We start from the raw sequence: 20,846 nt of genomic DNA on the forward strand, positions 1-20,846 counted from the left end.
AGGATGGAAGGACAGAAGGATGGGTATGACTCTACAGAAGGGAGAGGCAGTGAGAGGCAGACGGATGAAAGCTTGGGTGAAACACTTCAAACTGTGGTCCAGGAACTGAGAGGGTCCTGTGTGGCTCCTATGAGATCTCATTTGTATGGGGGAATGGTAGTCGAGCCAGACTTTCTCCTTCTCTTGTGGTCCACACAGGATGTTCAGGGACCAGCTTGCGGTCCTGACAAATTCAGAACTTGTATGCACCCCACCTTACTTGTTTTCCTTGGGGTTTAAGGATTACTTCTTCAACAGATGCCCACTGAACATTTTACCATATGCCAGGCACTGTGTTTGGCACTGCCTCAGGCCCTTGAGCAGTCTGGCTCGAGTGAATATGTATAATGATACACACACACACACACACACACAGACAGACACATCTCTATAGAACAAGGCACTGTTCTAAAGACTCTTAGAATGCCTGAGAGAGGTCCAGGCTTTCTACAACCAAAAAAGAAAGAAAATACAAATTTTTAAAAGTCAGACAGCACCCCTCTGTGCTCTCAGACTACAAAAATCAAAGCTAGGTAAGGCCAAGTGACTGCCGGGAATGTAGGAAACAGCCTTCCAAGGGCCACTTGAACTCTTAGATTTCTCATAAGTATGTGTCACACCCCATGAGGACGCTCCTAGAGGGGCTCTAAGAGGACTGGTCTGGGCTATTCCCGATGGCACTGTGGATGGGGTGTGAGATACCCATGCCAGGATGCACAGGAACCATGGGTAGGTGTACTCATGGACAGCCACACAGCGGTCGGAAGCCACAAATGCAATCTAGGCCCAGGCTGATCCTTGGAGGGTGGGCTCTGAACAAATGGGGCAGGAAACATGGAGCAGTAAAATACGGAGCCGCTTGTGGGCATGGACGTTACAGTCACTGTAGCATGCATTTTACAGAGCACAGAAGGAAGAAACGTTGCATGCATCTTGAAATGGTTGGCAGGAGGAAGAAACCCAGTGGCCTATCTGACTCTCTGTCATCCCCTCAGGATAGTCTGCCTTCTTGCTCCTCATAGCAGACCTGGCCTTGTGACCTTGCTCTTTTCCTCTCCTATGGGCTTCAGTCTGCTCCTCTGACCCTATCTCCTGCTCCCAATAAGGTTCCCATTGCAGAGAGAATGACAGTCTAACTGGCCAGGCTTACACTAGGTCCCCGTTGACCTTCTCAACCATGGCCAGGGCTCAGCGGCCATAGAGCCCTGTGATTAAGAGCTGTGGGTGAGACTGTTTCCTCCAGAAGGATGCACGGGCAAAGACATAGAGAACAACACTTCAGAGGGGGAGGAGGAAGCCAGAGCTCACAGGAAAAAGGACATGATATCATCCACATCCCTGGGGAGAAAGGGAACAGGAGAAAGGGACATAGGGCTGGAAGCCTCCTTCCTCACACACGAATAAGGTGAGCATCCAAGCTACCACAAGACAACAGATGCAAGCAGTTGAATCCCTTGGCCATCTGCCTGGGAGGGGCTCCATGTAGCAGGGTGCCAGCCTGGCTGGACTCACAATCTAGATTAAGAGGTTCCTCCAGGCCCGTCTGTGCGAATTCTTTCTTTGTTTCTTTTTCTCTTTGAAAGGCAATATGTGGAAAAACTAAAGTTGTTTCTGGCTTCTTTTGTTGGGAAGAGCTGTGCACTCACACTGGAGAAAGAAGTCGAGATAACCGGCAGAGCTGTTGAACCAGAGCGGGCGTTCTGGGAGGTTAATTCACTCCTAAGCTACTTACACAAACATTGCCATTATCTTTCCTGGCTAGATCCCACCCTTATCACTTCTGGGCCTCATTTTTTCCCCTTATGTAAAAAGAGGGAGCCAGGGAGAATTAGAAAGCTTGAGGACGGAAATGATGACTTTGACCCCATTTTGTTAACAGCTGACCTAAAGCAATCATTCAGCCTGAGAAGAAAAGGGAGACTAGGCCCAAATCCGACATACTCCCGCCTAAAGAAATCTAGCTGGGGATAAAACGTTTTGGACGATTAAAACTCGTTAAAAGCTTTGCCCCCACCCACCCACCCACCTGGAGAGGGGAGTTGCAGGATGCAGAAGTGAATGCCGAGCTAGGGTGCTCAGAAAGGCCTCTGTGGACATGGAGCATTCCCTCCTGGGAGGGAAGAGAAGACTAAGGGTAAGAGGGGGCACATCACTTACCCAAGATCACAGAGTGGTCAAGACCAAGCTGGGACCAACAGCTGTGCCCCCAGTTTCTTTTCTGCCAGTTTTTGATGCTGTTGGTTCTACAGAAGGAAATGTTGTGTTGGAACCACCCACACAAACATGGAGAGCATAGCTGCCCATGGCGGGGGCCACTCTCCCTCTGAGGGCATAGACACAGACCACCACCCACACAAACATGGAGATCATAGCTGCCCATGGCGGGGGCCACTCTCCCTCTGAGGGCATAGACATAGCCCAGTGGACAGATGGACTCCCAATTCCCACGTATCACTGTGCTGGGGAGTCCTGAAGTAAATTAATCAGATCGGTCAAGTGTCAGGCAGAGCGATCTGTATTTGGAGATTGAAGAGATGGGGACAAGATCTGGCAGGCCACGCGTCAGCTGTGGCTGTGTCTCTGTGGGTCAGAACTGCAGCATCCCAGCTCCTGCTGTCAGGCTCAGTTTAGACATCTGGATTCTTCTGTTCTGTCACAGAATGGAGATAGTCATTTTCTCAAGACGAGGCTCAAACAGAGGGATAAGGACAGGCTCACCCAGAATTCCTGGGTTCAGGTAACAAGACATAATGACAGATGTGATGGGCACTGTTTTCTCTCTCTCTCTCTCTCTCTCTCTCTCTCTCTCTCTCTCTCTCTCTCTCTCTCCAAAACCATTTCCTGTCAGCTAAGAATAGTTACCATGTTCCTGAAGTCTCAGCAGGATCTGTAAGCCTGCATCTATAAAGAAGAGACCCAACTCAACTCCTTGTCAAAACATCCAACTGCTACTGGGACAGTAGCACCAAGGACAGACACTAAGTTGAGAGAAGGTTCCGGAAGACATGACGGGGAGTGCTGACAGTGGCAGCTTGGACAGGGAGCTCTTCCATTGTGTGTGGTACCTCTGTGGTGACAGCAGACTATCGTGGGTGACAGACCTGAGATGAAGGCCAGAGCCATTGAGATGGGGAACATCAGTGAAGAGGGCTCAAAACCCCCAGCTGCTTTCCTGGAGCAGCCACATTCATGGGTCCTGCTGAGAGCCGGGAGGGAGCCTTGGTACAGGCATGAGGACTGGGGCAGCGAAGCACTAATAGACTTTGCAATGCTCCTTCTTAACTTTGCCGTCCTTGGTAAATAGCAAGAGTCAAGTCGTCAGACCTGAGTGGGCATAACCGTGATCAAAGGGAACCTGTGTCACTGACTGAGCAAACACCATGGAGATAAAGAATTTAAAGTCAATCAGAACCTGGGGTCACACGGAGGCCAGGGAGGGGATAAGATCAGCACTCATTTTAAACAATGTGGGTAAATGTCACATGAGTGTCCCTGTCGACTTGCCCTTTTGGTCTGTGGATCCTTAGGTTTATGTAACAAGAGGTTTTTCTAAGCAACCCACGGCATGTGTGCCTGGGACGCAGTGGCTGTTTAACACGTTTGCTGGAATTCTATGAGGGTCTAGGAGGAGAGCTACCAAGGCAGAAATAGGATGAGAGAGGAGTGTTTGGGGGCCCCACTCTGATCCAGTCCATCCTGCTGTGTCTAGTGGAAATCCCTAGAACAAAATGGAGAAGGGTCATCTCCAAGAGCAAATGCCTTGTTACCAGCAGCGGTGAGAGTGGACCCACGCCCAGACTCCCGTTTGATTTTATAGAAGCAGAGGAAACAAAGAGTCGTGGCAGGAGCTCTGGCCATCGCCCATGGAAGGCTCTGCATCAGCTTGCCCGTAGGGTACAGATGCACAGGGATCTGGCAGGGATGGAGGGGAGGGCAGCTCCTGCATTCAGGAGACAGTCCACAGGCCTCTATCTTCTATCTTTCGTGTCTTGCCATGGCTATAGTTTAACAACCCACAGTTCACCCCACTGAGAGGCTGACTTTATGGCTCCAGTTTTAGCAAGCCCACTGTGATTGGTTCAGTACCCCCTTTCCCAGAGATCACAGGCTTACCCCAACACTCTTGTCCACCTTTCTAGGTCTACCGTGCTCCACTGCAGGGGGTCTCACACATGGGTTGGAACCCGTTGGGGGGATATCAAACAGTCCTTTCATGGGGAGTCACATATCAGATATTCTGCATATCATATATTTACATAACAATTCATAACAGTAGCAAAGTTACAGTTATGAAGTAGCAATGGAAATGCTTTTATGGTTGGAGGTCAGCACAATGTAAGGAACTATATTAAGGGGTCATAAAATTAGGAAGGTGGAGAACCACTGCTCTACCGGCTCTGGGAGCCTCTCCAATTTGATTTTCTCTCCCTGAAATACCCTTTGCACTTCCTTTACCCATTTGAACCTTAACCCAGAGTCAAGGGCCCTAGGCCCGGGGTCAGTCTGTCTTCCATCTCCCGTGGTTACTTGCTTTTTTCCTGTAGGAAATAGAGACCCAACTAGGTCAAAGAGTTTGATTTGTGATCATTGACAATCCTTTCTAAAGCTATTATGTCTTGATGCCAAGCACTGGTGTGGAGGACAGACTGATCTGGAGCACGGAGGAGACACACAGATCACCGTGCCTCACAATGCTGGCCATGGCCAGAGGCTCTCTCTCTCTGCTGCCCACATTCACTTAACTCAGTGAGACATTTGTAAATGTCCTCTCCTCGAACAGGCAAAGGCAGCCTGAGAAAGCTCAGTCTCCTTCCAGGCACTGAAAGCTTGCGAAGGGAGCCAAGGATGGTACCTCGATAATGTGTGATGGGGTCCTGAAGCGGGCTCGGAGAGGCTAAGTCAAATCCTGCCAGCACACAGCCAGGGGGGTGATAAACAGGGTTCAAACACTGGAGTCTGAAGCAAAATCAGGAAGGAAGCAAAGCTGAGACAATGAGACCAGGAATTTCTGAGGTGCAGGAGCGTAAGGAGCAGGCCAAAGGCTGCAGGGTGGGAGAGATCCGAGGGTATGTATGCCCACCTCTTCCTATGCCACCTTCACTAAAGTCTCTCTCCCTCCCAATTTCCAGGGGCATGGGTGGCATTAGAAACAAGAGCTCTGGGTCAGGGAGAACAAAGGCTGCTCCTTGCCAGTCTGTACTTGGGGGGTGTCCTTTGAGGGTGGGGGTGAGGTCTGTTCTTCTTCAAGCGTACACCTAGGATGGCCGTGCACATGTTGGTGCTGTGCTTACTGTGTCTTCTGACCGAGGAGGCAGCAACACAGATTGTCATCAAAATAGCATTCCATGTTTTCTAGGGTCTGGCTCACTCCAGTCTTCCCTCCTCCTGGGGCCACAGCGTGTGTGGCCCACAATGGATAGAGAAGCCCCTCATCTAGGGGCCATGCTCAGGGTTGAGGTACCATCTCCTGCTTCAGGGCTAACCTGACCTCCCCCTCCCAGGCTGCTTGGCTCCTATTCCCAGATCCACTACGGTTACCTTCCTGATGCCCTGGTGGACCTCACAGGAGGCGTGGTCACCATCGTCAACCTGCACTCCTCCCCTTCCAACCTACTGATGGCAGTGAAGACTGCAGTCAAGGCAGGCTCAATGGTGGCCTGTGCCACCCCGAAGGGGGTGAGTAGATGGTGGCTTCCTTGGTACCCAAGAAGTTTTTCTTCAGCTGGGAGTGTCCATCCAGAGTCCTTAAGTAGGGAGGAGACAGGGATTCCAAAATCCTATCAGAGGAGAGGAAATGAGCTCAGAGAGATTAAGGGAGGTTTCAGAGTCACATGGTGAGGGGGCGCTGTGCATAATTGTAATGGAGTTGACCCCCAAATCCTAACATACTGCTTCCTTATGGCCAAGAGCAGCATGTGGGCCAGGGTGACCAGAAGTCTTTTGAGGTGTTGGAAAAAGTAACTATAGCTATGTGTATCTCCCTTGCGTGTTCTTTATATTTACAAAAAGCCCAAGTTGTCACCAGCCAGAGGGGTAGCAGGTCTCATAGCTTGCATGACCTCCAACTTATTTGAGTCTATTCTAAGATGCCTGACTCCCTGCCTACATGACACTTCCTGTACTCTCAAACACTAGCTAAGTCACACTGTTCCTTCTGGGTGTGGGGGTGTTGCTGGAGGGTGGGAGACCCTGTTGACATGTGTTATGCTATGTCTTGCTCATGACAAATGGTAAGAGGAGCAAGCAGCCCATGTCCCCAGAACCCCATGAGTTTCATAGTTAGTAGGGTAGGTAGTTTCTGGGCATGAAACATTGGGAACTCCCAACTAGTAGTCTCCACACTCACACTCCTATGAAGGGTTTACACACACACATACACACTTCCTGCTGAGGGTGGGTAGCTCACTAGCTAAGTTGCTGCCTGAATGTATTTTTCTGTTTCCCCAAAGCACTCTGTCTATTCTTGTGCAGTTGACGGACGAGTCCGAGGTGTTGGAGAACGGACTGGTGAGCCAGCATGCCTACACAGTGACAGGAGCTGAGCAGGTGAGGCTAAACTACCAACCTGGCGTCTGTCCTCTGAGGTCCTCAAAGCAAGAGTCAGGGCCAGATGACTGCAGCAAGCCCAAGAGCTGACGGGAGTATTTCTTTCTCTCAGCTTACCCTAACTTTCTCCTCCGGCAATCTCAATCCCTTCTCCAAAGTTATGGTGCCTCTGGTCCTTCTCCACCAAGACCCTTTTCCCCTAAGTCTTTGCTCTCTGTGAAGTGATCACAGAGATGGGTATCTAGTTAGATAGGGGATTTACTCCAAAAGGAGGTACGATGAATCACCCAGTTGACTCTGTGGAACACTTTACCCTGAAACTCAGGTCATTTGTGATGTACTAACCAAACAAAGGCCCTCTAAACTACATGCGTTCAAACAAGATAGCATTTACTTCTCTCTCGGGTAAACAGGCGATCCTAGGTCAGTGGGTGTCTTAATCATTGTTCTATTGCTGTGAAGAGACATCATGACCAAGGCAACTCTTAGGAAACATTTAACTGGGGATGGCTTCCAGTTTTAGAGGGTTAGACCATAATCGCCATTGTGGGAAGCAGGCAGGCAGGGTGCTAGAGCGGTAGCTGAAAGCTCTACATCCTGATCCACAGGTAGGAGTGTTTGTGTGTGTGAGAGAGAGACAGAGAGACAGAGACAAAGAGAGAGACAGAGAGACACACAGAGATACAGAGAGAGAGAGAGAGAGAGAGAGAGAGAGAGCACCTGGGCCTGGGCTAGGCTTTTGTAATTTCAAAGCCCACCCCCAGTTGCACACTTCCTCCAACAAGGACATATCTCCTAATCCTTCCCAAATGAATTCACTAACTGGGGACCAGTCGTTCAAATACATGAGCCTGTGGGGGCTATTCTCCTTGAAACCACCACAGTGGGTAACTCTGACACCCAGAGCATGGGATCCTATCTCTAAGTTCAAGATACATGTTGCCCTTGTCTTCTAGCTTGGGGAAAGAGAGAGGTCAGGGACCACCCTTTGCTCCCCGTAGTGGACAAGAAAGAGAAAAGAGATCCACCCACCCGCCCCCACAGTCCATTAGCCTGCATTTAATCCCCCAGCCATACAGTGACCCAAAGGAGGCTGGGAAGTGCACTTTGTGGCCCTGCCTATCTATTCAAGTGCAACTTGACTCCACGAGAAAGAGGGCGGTCTATAGAACTGACTGCAAATGAACAAAAATATGTGTGGCTACTGGATAAAGTATGATCCATCTAGAAAACGCTCTGGAAGTCCAGCTTCCTCCATTCTGAAATGAAGAAGCTGAGAGCGGATGGGAGAGGGCTCTGTCTGAGAGTGACAGAGACGGCTAGCTTTGGCCTAGCTGCCTGGCGCCTGGCCTCCCCAGTTCGCGTCGGCAGTCACCAACCAGCTGTACAAGGACTTCTCAAGGGTTTCCCCCAGCACTCTCTGTCACTGTATGTCCCACTCCTCTAGAAGTCAAACACGGCTTCTGTCACCGAAGAGACAGACTTCCAAACTCCAGGGCAGATCTCTCACAGGTGCCAGTAAACTAAGGAATGCAGAGTGCCAAGTCCCCTCGGGAGCCTTCTCAAACTCTTCTGTGCCAATCTGTCTCTCCCATCCACCAGCTTCCAGCCAGTTACCCCACTGTTTCGAGTCCTAGTTCACAGCATGTGGGACCTCATGCTGTCCCTTGCCTGCCTCCAAAATGGTAAATCAGCATCAATATACTTGAAGACAGTAGGCATCTAATAAATGCTTGTCGCGTGGATGAATGCAATTGCATGCATGAATGAACACACTTGCCCTTGGCCTGGAGAAGATGACATCACTATTCCCCCATTACAGAATAGAGTGAGCAGCCTAGAAGGCATTTCCATGAGCAAGATCATGGTGGCTGCAGACTCCAGTTGTCAGGGCTGTTCGCCAGACCCTCTGTTCAACTCTCCCAAGCTCTTCCACGATTTGTCGGTGTAGACAGTCAATACCATCATCCCACTGGCCATGTGTAGAGACTCCATTTCCCACAGCCCTACTCTCCCAGCTGTGGACAAGTCTCAGGGTTGCAAGTAGATTTTATCTCATGTGGCCGTGGTAACTAAGCTGTCTGGGTTTCTATGTTGGCAAGACTCTGATATGGCTTACAGAATTGGAGAAAGAGAACTGTCATGAGTCAGTGGTTATCTGTGGTGAGCACGGAATGAGCATGGTCTGAACCGAGCGCCTGACCTGGGATGGCAGGCGAAAAAGATGGTGTGGATAACTCTGCCCTGCTTTTCTGAGCAGATGCCACATCACAGAATATACCTTCAGGAGATGTTCTGTGGAGATGGATACGTCTGGAGGATGCTTCTCCCCATCTCTGCCTCTCTCGGATGCAGTGTGTATTCACAGTTTAAAGGCTTCTTGCTTTTCATCAACCAAACCACTTTTTCTGGAGTCGAGCTATTAATAGTCAATGGAACTAGCATTCATTCAAGGAAATACATCTAAGAAGCTGCTGTTTAGGACAGATATCCTGGGTTAGCACTTGTCCAGTGACACCTTTGCTGAAAAGCCTGGCCAAGGTCAAAAGGACGGTTGGGAGCAGTAAAGTCATGAGCCACTCCGTTCTCATATCCATATCCATGGTCTTAGCTTTGACTGTGACCTCTGCGCCCCTGGCCACAACCCACGTAGCTACCAACTGGGCAGGGTAATAAAGAACACAGGGGCTCAGGGATATGACTTTGCTGGAGACTCCCTCCCCCTCCAGAGGGTTGAGGCTATAACTCTGAGCCATGAGCGCTAAGATTAAACCAGCCTGTAAATGTAGTATGCTTTTTAATCTGCTCATCCTCCCTCCAGGCAGGACAGACAGGAAGATAAATGAAATTGGCATTTTTTATTATGCACCTAGCTCTGCTGGCAACTCCCCTGGGCCAAGGGGTGAGTGTTTATCTGCATGCCTCATTTAGCCCTGCTCTCAGCCCTTCTGAATCACTGGCTACTTCTCCTCCCTGGGCCCAACTGAGCCTCTGACTCCACAGGGCACCAAAAGGAGCTCTCGTTAGGTTCTGTGGCAAACAAGGTGACCCTGCCTTGTGGGTACCAGCGGATGCTGGCAGCTGAGGGGAGGCTCAGGGTAGGTCAGAGAGGATGAGAGCCTGGGCTCGTGCCAGAAGCCTCTGCCCTCTGGAGGAACTGCAAACTTCATAGTGCATGCTGGTAAGAGACAGGGCAGACCTGGAAAGAGACAAAAAAAGAGACCTTTCCCAAGCCAAGATCCAGGCTCTGCACCATGCTGTTCTTCAGAGCCTGCCTGTGAGTGATCATGATGGCCTGAGCAAGGCAACTCAAGGGTTATATCTGAGGCCAAGCTCACAGCCACATCAAGGAGTCTTTATTCATCTTTAATTCCAAAATTTAGAGCCAGACCTCAGAGACCCACAGCAGCTAGGATTGGAATTCTCCCCTCTGCCTGCTGCTTGCTTGTTCAGTAGTCTTGGGAAAGTTTACTTACCTCTCTGATTCTGTTATTTCCTCCGCAAGAAGGGATTGTAGAAATGCCCATTCCAGAGAACTAGAGTAACCTCACTGGGGTCTCTGCACAGTTTCTCCTTGTCCAGTGATAGGCTGTCGAGTTTCTCTGCCGCCTCTGCCGTAAAGTCTCTGGGCAGCTCCCTCCTTCCCTGGGCTTTCCATCTCTGTAGACAGCAGTAGCAAGGATCAATAGCCCAGCTACAGCTCGGTCATGCTTCAGTCCCCCTCTCCAGGCTGAGGGCTCTGGGTTCCTGGAAGTGTGGGCTAGATTGTTTGTTGCTATCACTCCCACAGCCCCTACCCTCTAACACAACAGCACAAGGGAAACCCTGCATGTCGGATGTAGGGGTGAAGATGAAGGAAGATTCAGGCTATAAGAGACCACCTTCTCATAGAGTGGGGTGCCTGGTCAGGGTCAAGATGAGGAATGAGGAAGGCTAGCCTTGGCTATCCCAGCTCCAAGGATAGCCTTGTCTTGTTCACATCTCCTCACTCACAACAAGACTGTACTGTAGCCCTGGTAAGCTGCTGGTATAGATACAGGGTGTAAGGTGGGATGGATTTGAGTTCTGGGAGGGGGGATTCGAAGCAGCAGGGGACCACAAAGCTCTCTCCCCTACAGCTGAATGAATCAGCCTCTGCTAGGTGTCTGCAGTTAAACCTGATTTCACCCAGCTCCGAGAGACAGCACCCAACATGATGGAGCTACCTGTGCACCTGCTGGGGGCTGAGTGCAAAATAAGGATCATTTTCATCCCCATCCCCCCTCCCCTGCTTCTCTCTCCCTCTCTCATTCCAGCTCCATGCAGGCAGCAAGAGAGACATTGATTTTTTTTTTCTTCTTTTCATTTTTCTCCTGACTGCAGCCAAATGAGGTCAGAAGTTAAATTAGTCCTGGGAGGTAAAAAAAAGAAAAAGAAGAAAAGGAGCTGCATTCATACTTCAGCTCCCTGCTGACTTTTGCCAGAGATCCCTAACTGTTGTTTTTCTGTTCTTCCTTACAGATTCGGTACCAGAAAGGCTGGGAAGAAATCATCCGCCTTTGGAATCCCTGGGGCAACACAGAATGGAAGGGGCGCTGGAGAGATGGGTATGAGTGATGGAAACATGGGCAGGGGCGGATTCTTCACTGAACATCTGGGCAGGGGCCGGTCAGCCCTCTGCAGTCTTCACTGCGGGCCTGGCCAGTTCATCACTGGTTATGACTGTGGGTGTTCTTACACTCTCAGGAATCATTTTCCAGGCGTCTATTAGACACCTGTTATGTGCACATGACAAGCTGTGCACTGGGTTAGACAGGTGCTGTGATATATGCACAAATAGGAAGCCCAATGGCTGTCTCTCAAAAGATCTCACAATTACCTAAGAGAAGTAAGCAACTTCAAAAGATCTCACATACCCAAGGTTAGCAAAGAGCGTAAAGAGGCAGGATGGGAGCCATGTTCCCCCCTCAGGAAAAGACAAGTAAAGAATAAAAGCATCCTTCCTGGAGGGCTTCTTTGGGTTCAGATGCCAATGATGCCACAAGATCAGAGTGGAGGAGGCCCCATGCCAGGTAGAGCTGAGGAACTGAGACAATCCTCTGAGTGATCTCTTTACTGAGCAGACTCAGATGCTCGCCCCTGATGCTTGGCTCATGATGGGGATTGCTGAGTAGCTACGTCTCCAACACCCTGATGAGCATCTGGGTACTCAGAAACTTTATCCAGGTGCTGGAATGGTTATTCTCAGCTGCCATAGCCTGACCTCTGGCACCCTGCTGTCTGTCATGAACAATTCAATATCCAGTCTCCACATATGAGAGAGAACATTTAATATTTGTCTTTCTTTTGGCCCTCTCACTGTTTTCTCTTCCTCCCACCCCAGTCCCCAGTGCCTTGGTGACTGAAAGGGAGGCGAAAGGACCGAGGAGCAGCAATACTTTATTTGCTTCTCTTGGTGGCCAGTGGGGATGAGTCTGCCGCATTCCGCTCAGGATCTGTGCAGACCTGTAACAGGCATCACAGCCAGGTGGCTGCAGCTTCATTGCCAGTCAGGGATGGAAGCACGATCAGAAAGGAAATGCAGTGTGTCAGGGAAACAGAACAGGACCCAACAAGTAGTGAAAATCAATAGGGCAGATTTTCACAACAGTTCCGGAAGCCCCGTGCAAACAGCCAGTGTTGCTGGACAAGCTGCCCACACCTGAGTTGGACTCCCGGGGCCAAGCTGAGGCAAGACTCCTTGATTCACTGTGGGGGCCAGAGCTGGTGTGTCCCTGGCCTTGTGGGTGGGCACTTAGCAAAGAGTGTAAGATAAATGTGTGATAGAGGGGAGGAAGGGGAGGAAAAAGAAAAGAAAGGGAAGGAAGGAGGGGACGAAGGGAGGGAAAGAGGGAAAAAAGGAGGGAGGGAAGGGGAAGTACAGAAGGAAAGGAGGGGAAGAGAAGGGAGGAGAAGAAAAGGGGAAGGGGAAGGATAACAGGAAGAAGAGAAACATGAGGACAGGTCTGTGGAGTAAGTGTGGCTGGAACCTCGGATGCTCCCTGGAGCATGGGAGAAGTGAAATGAACTTAGGAAAGCCTGCATCTAAGCACCAACACAGCCTTACAATGCCTTCCTTACGGTCCCTTTCTTTTTGTCTCTTACCTCTATCCTTAAAACTATATTTCTCTCCTTCCTTCCATTCTGGAGATTAAACATGGGGCTCACGCATGCCAGGCAAGATCTCAATCACTTCACTATGCTCTCAGCCTTCTTGATTTTCTGTTCGAGGCAGGGCCCTGCTTTATTGCTTGGTCTAGGTCTGAAGCACTCAAGCTGGCCTTGAACTTGCCACCTTTCACCTCAGCTTCTCGGGTGGCTAAGACTGTGCAAGATGACCTGGATTGTCTCCTATTTTTTCCAAAGTAAATCCAAGTAATCTCTAGTTGTCCCCAGCTCTCCATGCCCAGCACCCCAAACTGCTGAATGTGACCCGAAGGATATTTTGGACCATTGACATCAGGTTCCCTGGGGTGAGGGCAGAGAATAAACTCAAAATGGTTAATATTTCCCTTGTGTTTTCCATGGCCAGGGAAGGCCACAAGGGACATCAGAGCTCAGAGAAGAAAAGAGGCCCTCGGGGAAAGAGTGACAGATGGCCATGCACGGAGGTGTCCTTGTGGCAAAGGAATAGGGTGTGCTTCAGAAGAGGAACTAGGTAGGGCCCCTCTTCCTAGGCAGGAAACTGCTGGGCTACAGCAGAGGAAGCAAGGGAGGACATATTGGGCCTGAATCCTGGATTCAAGCCCTACAGGAAATGAACACGGAAGGAGCCCCTAAACAGGAGTGAGTGGTGCGCAGGCAATAGCCCCCCTGTCTCCCCCTCCCCATAGAGTCAAGTCCCCTGGCTCAGTGTCAGCCCCCTCTTGCCAGAGCCAGGCTGGAAGGAAGTGGTGGGGACCGCATAATCACTGTCTCTATGCAGGTGGTCGATTTCTCCCCTACTCCTTAGGAATGGAGACGGATGGTGAGAGCCGGATGGTCTAATCTCAGCCATAATTGAAATTTCAGTCGCACACACTTAAAGGCAAACTTGCATGAATCAATAGCGTATTGATTTACACTACATTTATTTTCCCTTACACACTGCAGAAAAAAATGTAATTATCGCTTAATTATAAAATTGCCATTTTACAATAACACATCTGACTGCTTCAGCCAGCAGCAGGAAGCCGGGGGTGGTGGTCTCTGTCTTGCTGTCCTGACACAGAGGTGACCCTGGCTCTCCATTCAGCCTCCTTTGTGGGAAAGATCTCATTAAATTGTTGTGCCTCTGGGGCCTGTAGCCTGTGGAGCTTGCCTGGCTTTGAAGCTCACGCTGAAGGAGGAACAGCTGTGCCTAGAAGGGTCTCTTTCCCTTTACAGCCCAGAACTGGCTTCATGAACGCATCATCTCTGTAGTTTAGTTAACTAAGCAAAAATGAGAGAAGTCATTGCATGGAGTCTGTGTCATGGCATCTGTTAGATCCCTGGGATGGTATCATGGAAAGTAAAGTCACTGCTCTCTGGCTGGGCACCTGGAGTCTAAAAAAGAGAAAGAAAGAAAAAGCAACAGAACAATAGCTGTGCAGAGGACTAGCTCTATGGGAGTCCAAAGAAAGGGCCATGTGTCACTATGAAGCAAGAGAGCTTTAGCCAGGCTTCTCGTGCAGAGTACCCAGTAGGTGAACAGATACTGAGAGGTTCAGCATTGATAGGAGTGGTCCTGATGCGGGAGCATCATGATGAATGCCAAGGGATGTGGGGAAGGGGGAGGTGGGAGTAATCCTCTTTAAGGAAATGAAGGCATTTGTGATTGCTGGAACAGGATATTCAAAGGTGGGGATGGGGCAGGAGCAGCGGCCACAGTTTTCTTGAGGGGTTTGAACTTTGCCCTGGCAGTAACTGGAGGTGACCGGAGGCGACCAGCATGTTTTAAGCAGGGAAGTGACATGATCAAGCTCCTGCTTTGGGGGGCTGACTTTGGTCACAGCGTGGAGAGAAGGAAAAGTGGGCGGGAGCATGTTCAGGGAGAACAACTGTATGTCCACGAGGGAGGAAACGGTAGGCTGAACTGAGGTAACCAAAGGAGGAGGGGGACCAGGGCGTCTGTGAGATGGGTCTAGGAGACAGAGTCTGTAAATGAATACTATTTGATGTCTGTCTAGTAGAGACAGCAAAGGCTCTTGTGTTTCAGTTCGGTAATAGGAGGAAGGGGAAGAAGAAGAAGATGGTTGAAGATAGGAGGTAGTTTTCATTTGTGTACTTTAATTATACAAATTATGGCATCTTTACACATAAATGAGATGTTTTTCGATCAGTTCCCCACTTTATGACCATCTCATGTCCTCCCTCCCCTCTCCATTGTTAGTTGATGGAATCGGCCTAGGCAGCTACCAACAGACACGCTGGTAAACAAAGTGTGGTATACACACAGTGGAGTTTTGTTCTGCCATAAAGAAGACCAAAAACATGCTATCTTCAAGAAAACGAACAGAACTAGAGAATACACTGAGAGGGAAAAGCCAGATCCCGAAGGGTAGATGTTGGGTATTCTCTCTCATAGGTGACATCTAGAGTTTAACGTAAGGGGACAGGTGAGGTGAGGTCACTGTGGGCCTCTTGCAGTGATGTGGGAGAGGTCTTACTCTGTGGTCTTTTTCTCCACACCAGGTCCCAGGAGTGGGAGGAAACCCTAGACCCGCGGAAAAGCCAGCTGTATGAGAACAAGGACAACGGCGAGTTTTGGTACTTACCCTCTTTTAAAGACATTTGAAGGATTCATTGCCCAAGCCCCTTCCTCCCAACTGCTTGCCTTAAACTTTTGTGAGCATGGAAATCAGTGTTGCAGCCATTCTGAATGACAGGTAGCTATGTCCCCTCTCTTTGGTGTGAAGGTTATCTTGGAGATGAGACATTGAGATCTCCTGCACATTTTGATAGTAAGAAGGTAGTTTCTCAAAGGTTTGGATTTGGAAACGTCATTATCACCTCTGTCTTCCATCATATAGGGGATCAAAAGCTTCAGTTTGTTTTGGCAAGACTCTTCCAAAAGAGTAACTGGAGGTGAATCTTCCAGCCTGGCCTTGGGAGGGCTAGTACTGTCCTTGTCTAGAAACTATTCAAGACTCCATATCTTGAAAACACATGCTATGCCTCATGTGCACATCTTAGAGAGGATGGCCATTCCTTGGAGGGGGTCTCTGGTTTACTCAGTGACGTATTTTGGTGAGATGTAGCATGTGTAATGAAAACAAAGAGAAACAGCAGGACAGCTCTTTAGAGTAAGCCTGGCTGGGGCTTCGGGTGCTCCCCGGAGAACAGAACAAAAGAAATAGAAAACCTGACTATGACAACATGGACAAGCCCAACACTGGTTCAAACCAGACAAAATCCCAATGCTGAGAAAAGGAAGTGGACAAAGTCCCACCCCTAACCAAGAAACTCTTGGCGATTAATACCTGCCAGGAAAGGGAATGTTTGTTTTCACAGTGGAGTATCACTGGGCATGTCAACCACACTCCAGGGCACGTCCCAGGCTGAGAAGGAGTAAACCAACAGACTTGTTTGGGGCATGTTTGTTTTGGGTTTTATTGGGTTTTTTTGTTTGTCTTTTTTGATTTTCATTTTTTGTTTTGTTCTTTTCTTTGAGAACGAGAAAGGACATGATGTTGGGTGGGTAGGGCAGTGCAGAGGATTTGGAGAAGAGGTAGGAACATGGCCAAAATATATCATATGAAAACAAATTTAAATAATTAAAACCAAAGGAATTTAGCACATGTGAAATAACAAAAGGAAGTTAGTGACACTTGGTCTGTGTTACTAAGAATCAGAGAGAGAAGCGTCAATAGAAGGGCAAAGCTTTCCCAGTGTCTCTGTCTTGGGAGGAGAGTCTCAGGGCAGAGGCTCATGGCACTGGATGTACCAGAGACAAACCTTGGTCTTTGGAGAGGTCAACAGCTGGACACTTCTGCTGACTGGAGAGACACAGTGAAGTGGGAGAAAGCCAAGCCCAGGGACATAGCCAGAGGTGACTTGGACTGTGTGTCTGTTTCCCACAGGATGTCATGTCAAGATTTCCAGGAGAATTTCTCATGCCTGTTCATCTGTAACCAGATCCCCATCACCCTGGATCACGGAGTCACACCCAATGAAAGATGGCGCCAGATGATGTTCAAGAACCAAGTGATCTCAGGAAACATGGCAGGTGGTCATTCTGCTAGACCTGCAGCTGTCAACCCTTGCTCTGTCCAGACTTTTCTCTGACTCTTTCATCTGGTTAAATCACTAGCCTGATGAAGAAAGCAAAGGCGTTAGCTTCAAGGGACAACCAGGGCTTCTCCAGGCACAGGGGCAGCTAGTAGGGGTGGGCAGGGTGGTCACCTCTCCGGGCTTCCACACCTTGCAGGTCCTGCTACTCAGTTCTGTCCATGTCCAGGGTAGAAATCTGGCTCTCTGCTCTCCAATAAACACCCAAGACCAGGAGGAAAGGCTGCAGAAAGAGCATGGGAAAGGAATTCGGAGCTTAGTTAAATGATCATTTCCACACACTAGCTTTGGGCCTGGGAATATCACTGTTTTCTTTGTCCTCGGCCTCCATAACTGTAAAAAGTATCAATAGTAACCCCTGCTGGTTCCCTTGAACCCACAGACCACCATCCAGACACAGGGTGAATAGTGGTGGCAGGCACCTCTGACATGACCCTTCACTGTCCATCATGTTCCCTGTTTGTGACACTGATGACCGAAGCTGCTTCCCGGGGTGTAGAGTCTGAGCAGACAGTACATCCTCCATATAAGAGGCTGTAAATGGATCTGTGAGAAGAGCACATGTGTACACTTGCCTGTACAGAAGGGTTTCCTTGAATGACCCCAGACCCTAAGGTATACTTCATTTCCGATCTCCAGGCTCTTCTGGTCGCTTCACTCAGAGAGCCTTGTCATCAAGGAGGCCACGGGCAGACTGCGTGCAACTGCTGAGGCATTCTTATTTATTCACCTCCCAAAGCAGTGCCACAAAAAGCCCTTTCCCCTGGATACAACGTGCATTAGTGAACTAACCAGATCTACACAGCAAGGCCATTTATAGTGCTACCTTACAAGGAAGCAAAGGAAGGAAGTCGGCGATTGAGTGCCCGCTATGTACTGCTGAGAGCATTTGAATCAGCATCTTATTCAGTACTCATAGGAAGGCCATGACTGTGGTCATCTTCTGTGTCTCCCTACCCATCGTACAAAGCTCACGAGTGGCAACCCGTGCCTTCTGAAGAATATCTGCTCATCTGTATCCTGACTGCCCTGCCCTGCCTCATGCACTTGAGTCTAATAGTTTCCATGTGAGCCTTCCTCTTGCTCTGTCTTGGATAAGTGTGCTTGGGTTATATATACAGAGCACTATAACAACTACCCAACCACCCGTTTTCTACTTTCTTCACGGGTGCTTGGTGATTTGATGCAATTCAAGGCTCTCATGGTTATTGCCAGTGTAATAAGTGCAGGCATACTTAGAGATTCTGTAATTTTACATATAAATAGCCCTTAGAGCTGGCCATGCTGTAGGGTTCTTATAATCCCAATAGTAGGGGAAGAGAAGACAGGAACATCCCTGGGGCTAACTGACTAACTAGGCCTAGCCTGCTGGAAAATTCTGGGTCACTGAGAGACCCTGTCTCACAGAACAAAATAAAACAGTGATCAGAATGTGAGAAATAAAACTTGAGGTTGGCCTCTGGCCTCCACAAACATGTGTGCGCGCCCGCACACACACACACACACACACACACACACACACACACACACACACACACACACACACACACATGACTGAATTTATTGTTTAGGAGACATTTTTGCTCAAGTAGGGATAATAAGAGAAAGAGACTGAGGTTCAGAATATTAAGAACTTAGTTTCACAACTACTGACTGTGGCTATGGTGGACCGTGGTCTTAGCTTTCCAAACAGAGCTTAAAATCCAACTCCGGAAAACACCGCACTGGGACCCTTAGGGGTGTTTCTGAGCACTAATAATGGCTCATTCTCTTCCAGGAGGACATGGGAGGGATACTCAGTATCTCTTTGGTGTTCAAGAGCCCACAGACGGCAACAATGTTGTTGTGGCCTTCACAATTACGTCCCAAAGCTTGAAGACAGAAGAGGATATATTTCCACTACAGTTCCAGGTCTTCAAGGTATGCAGTCTGTGTGGGGACTTGCTCTTTATGGATACTGTGTACACTTGGAGCAAGATAGAGACACTGGCCGAGCTGGAAGATTTAATAACAAAAGCCCAGAGGCTCTGTAGCATGCATGTTTCCAGCTCTAAATTTTTAAGAAAAAAAATTAAACCACAGGAAAATTAGACTTGACTATTTTTTAAATAGTTTTCTGTTATGTATGTGTGTGTGGGTATGTACGCATGTGAGTTCAGATAGCCATGGAGTCTAGAAGAGGGCCGGATCCCTCAAGCAGTTGGGAGCTGCACTATGCAGATGCTGGGAAGAGAACTCTGTAAAAGCAGCATTTGCTCTCACCCCTGAGCTACCCCTCCAGCCTCGTGACCATGTGCCACTTGTGTGGTACAGCTTTCCCAGGTGTGCTTCAGAGATATGCCTTCCTGGACCACAAGAAGTGTTCAAGTGCAAGACCAGAGTCTCTAATTACGCAGATTCTTGAGACAGTCCCTGACCCCTGAATCAGAATCTTAAGTGCAAAGTCTAATGGTCTGCATTTTAACAAGTTCCTTAGGGGAACTTCCTTATGTCATTTTTGAAAATCATTGATTAAAATTAAACACACATACATACCTAAATCCAATAGGTGAATTCTTTGTCCTCTTGTGTCTAGACCAAAGCCCCGCTACAGCTCAGTGGTCGACAATCAAGCCCTGTTTGGCTGCTCATTCAAAGTCAGGTTTTCCTTTCATCCCAGAGTCCTCTCCCCCACTGCATTCCAACCAGCTTCCTCACCCCCCCATGCCAGCACACATGTTCATGCGCACACACACAAACACACATACACACAATAGATAAATAGAAACTTAATTAAAAGAAAAAAGAAAATCTAATGGCTTGGCTATCTCTTCTCCCAAGAAATTCAAAGCATCCCCAAGGAAGAGTGAGGGATTCTCAAGTCCTCCATCCTGCAGCCTCATGGTACAAGTAAGACTCTGAATCCCTGTGATGCCAGTGGTCCCTCCCCCACTAGAGTTGAAGAAACGATGGCACAGGGGTGTGAAATGACATGCCAGAGTTAAGGGTGAAGCTGGGACTGGGCACCAGATGCCCCTCAAGCTTGCAGTTAGACACACCTGTCACCTTGAATGAGTACCACAGAGCTCAGAAGTCTATTGACACCCTGAGCAAGAGATGGGAGTAGTCTCCCAAACAACTCCAGTTGCTCATTGAGACAAAGCAAATTTCAAAAACATAAGTCTCAGTCCATTTGTGGCCAGACACATCTCCTGCCTCCTCTGCTCATGGGGAACTGTCCTGCTAACAGCTGTGGCTCTTGCTGGTGAGAAGGCCTCACGGATGTGGCATTGCAGAGTCACAAATGGCTTCTCATTTCGTGTCTCAAAACCATGGCTATTCCCACTTCCATAGATACGAAATCTGGGCTCAAAGAAGAACCATCATCTTTCCAGCAGCTGGAAGTGATGGGTCATGTTTGATCACAGCACCTATAGGCTCAGGCCCAGGGTTCTCAGCAGGGCTTCCTTGCTTTTCTCACTGTACCCAGAACAACAAGAGAAACAAGGATTCTGGCCTTGGAAGAGAGCCTGTTGGGCTCTACTCTCTGACCACAGTTCAGAACTCTTACTTATCCCTACCCCTTTTACTTAAGTCTTCAAGAGATGAAGCCCCTACAGAAGAGGTTGCTGGGATTCAGCACAATACTTGAGTTGCCTCAGGCCTGCCGAGACTAGCAAAGGGCATCTTCTAAGGATGCAATAATACACAGGCATCCTTTGAATCGCCATCCAGCACTTGCCTCCACTCTGGTGGGAGGAAGCATGTGCGCTTTTGCTGTAGTACCTAAAAAGAGCCAAATATCCCTGGCTCCAGGCTTTGGGTGCAGAAGGAGATTTGTGACCTGGGTGTTTCCACTTGGGTGTCCCTCTGATCTCCATTCCAGTCACCTCAACATACACATATACCGGCTCATGCCGATACTTGACTATTGAAGAATTAAACAGAAGAGGTAGGAAGAAGCAGATGTAATTTACAATCAATCTCTTGGAAGTAGCCATATAGGCCAGTCTATA

General features: G+C 48.9%; 1 protein-coding gene across 1 annotated transcript in view; it reads left to right on the forward strand.

Moving 5' to 3' along the window:
• Capn13 (calpain 13) overlaps window positions 1-20,846 on the forward strand; it is a 61,490-nt gene that overhangs the window by 22,909 nt on the left and 17,735 nt on the right. The window contains exons 5-10 of the mRNA XM_005367973.1: window positions 5,541-5,715; window positions 6,511-6,585; window positions 11,086-11,171; window positions 15,256-15,330; window positions 16,644-16,789; window positions 18,629-18,771. Of these exons, the coding sequence (XP_005368030.1) occupies window positions 5,541-5,715; window positions 6,511-6,585; window positions 11,086-11,171; window positions 15,256-15,330; window positions 16,644-16,789; window positions 18,629-18,771 (700 nt within the window). The remainder of the gene's footprint in view (window positions 1-5,540; window positions 5,716-6,510; window positions 6,586-11,085; window positions 11,172-15,255; window positions 15,331-16,643; window positions 16,790-18,628; window positions 18,772-20,846) is intronic.

The sequence above is a fragment of the Microtus ochrogaster genome, unplaced genomic scaffold (genome assembly GCF_000317375.1).
Source record: "Microtus ochrogaster isolate Prairie Vole_2 unplaced genomic scaffold, MicOch1.0 UNK26, whole genome shotgun sequence".
Classification (NCBI taxonomy): Eukaryota; Metazoa; Chordata; class Mammalia; order Rodentia; family Cricetidae; genus Microtus; species Microtus ochrogaster.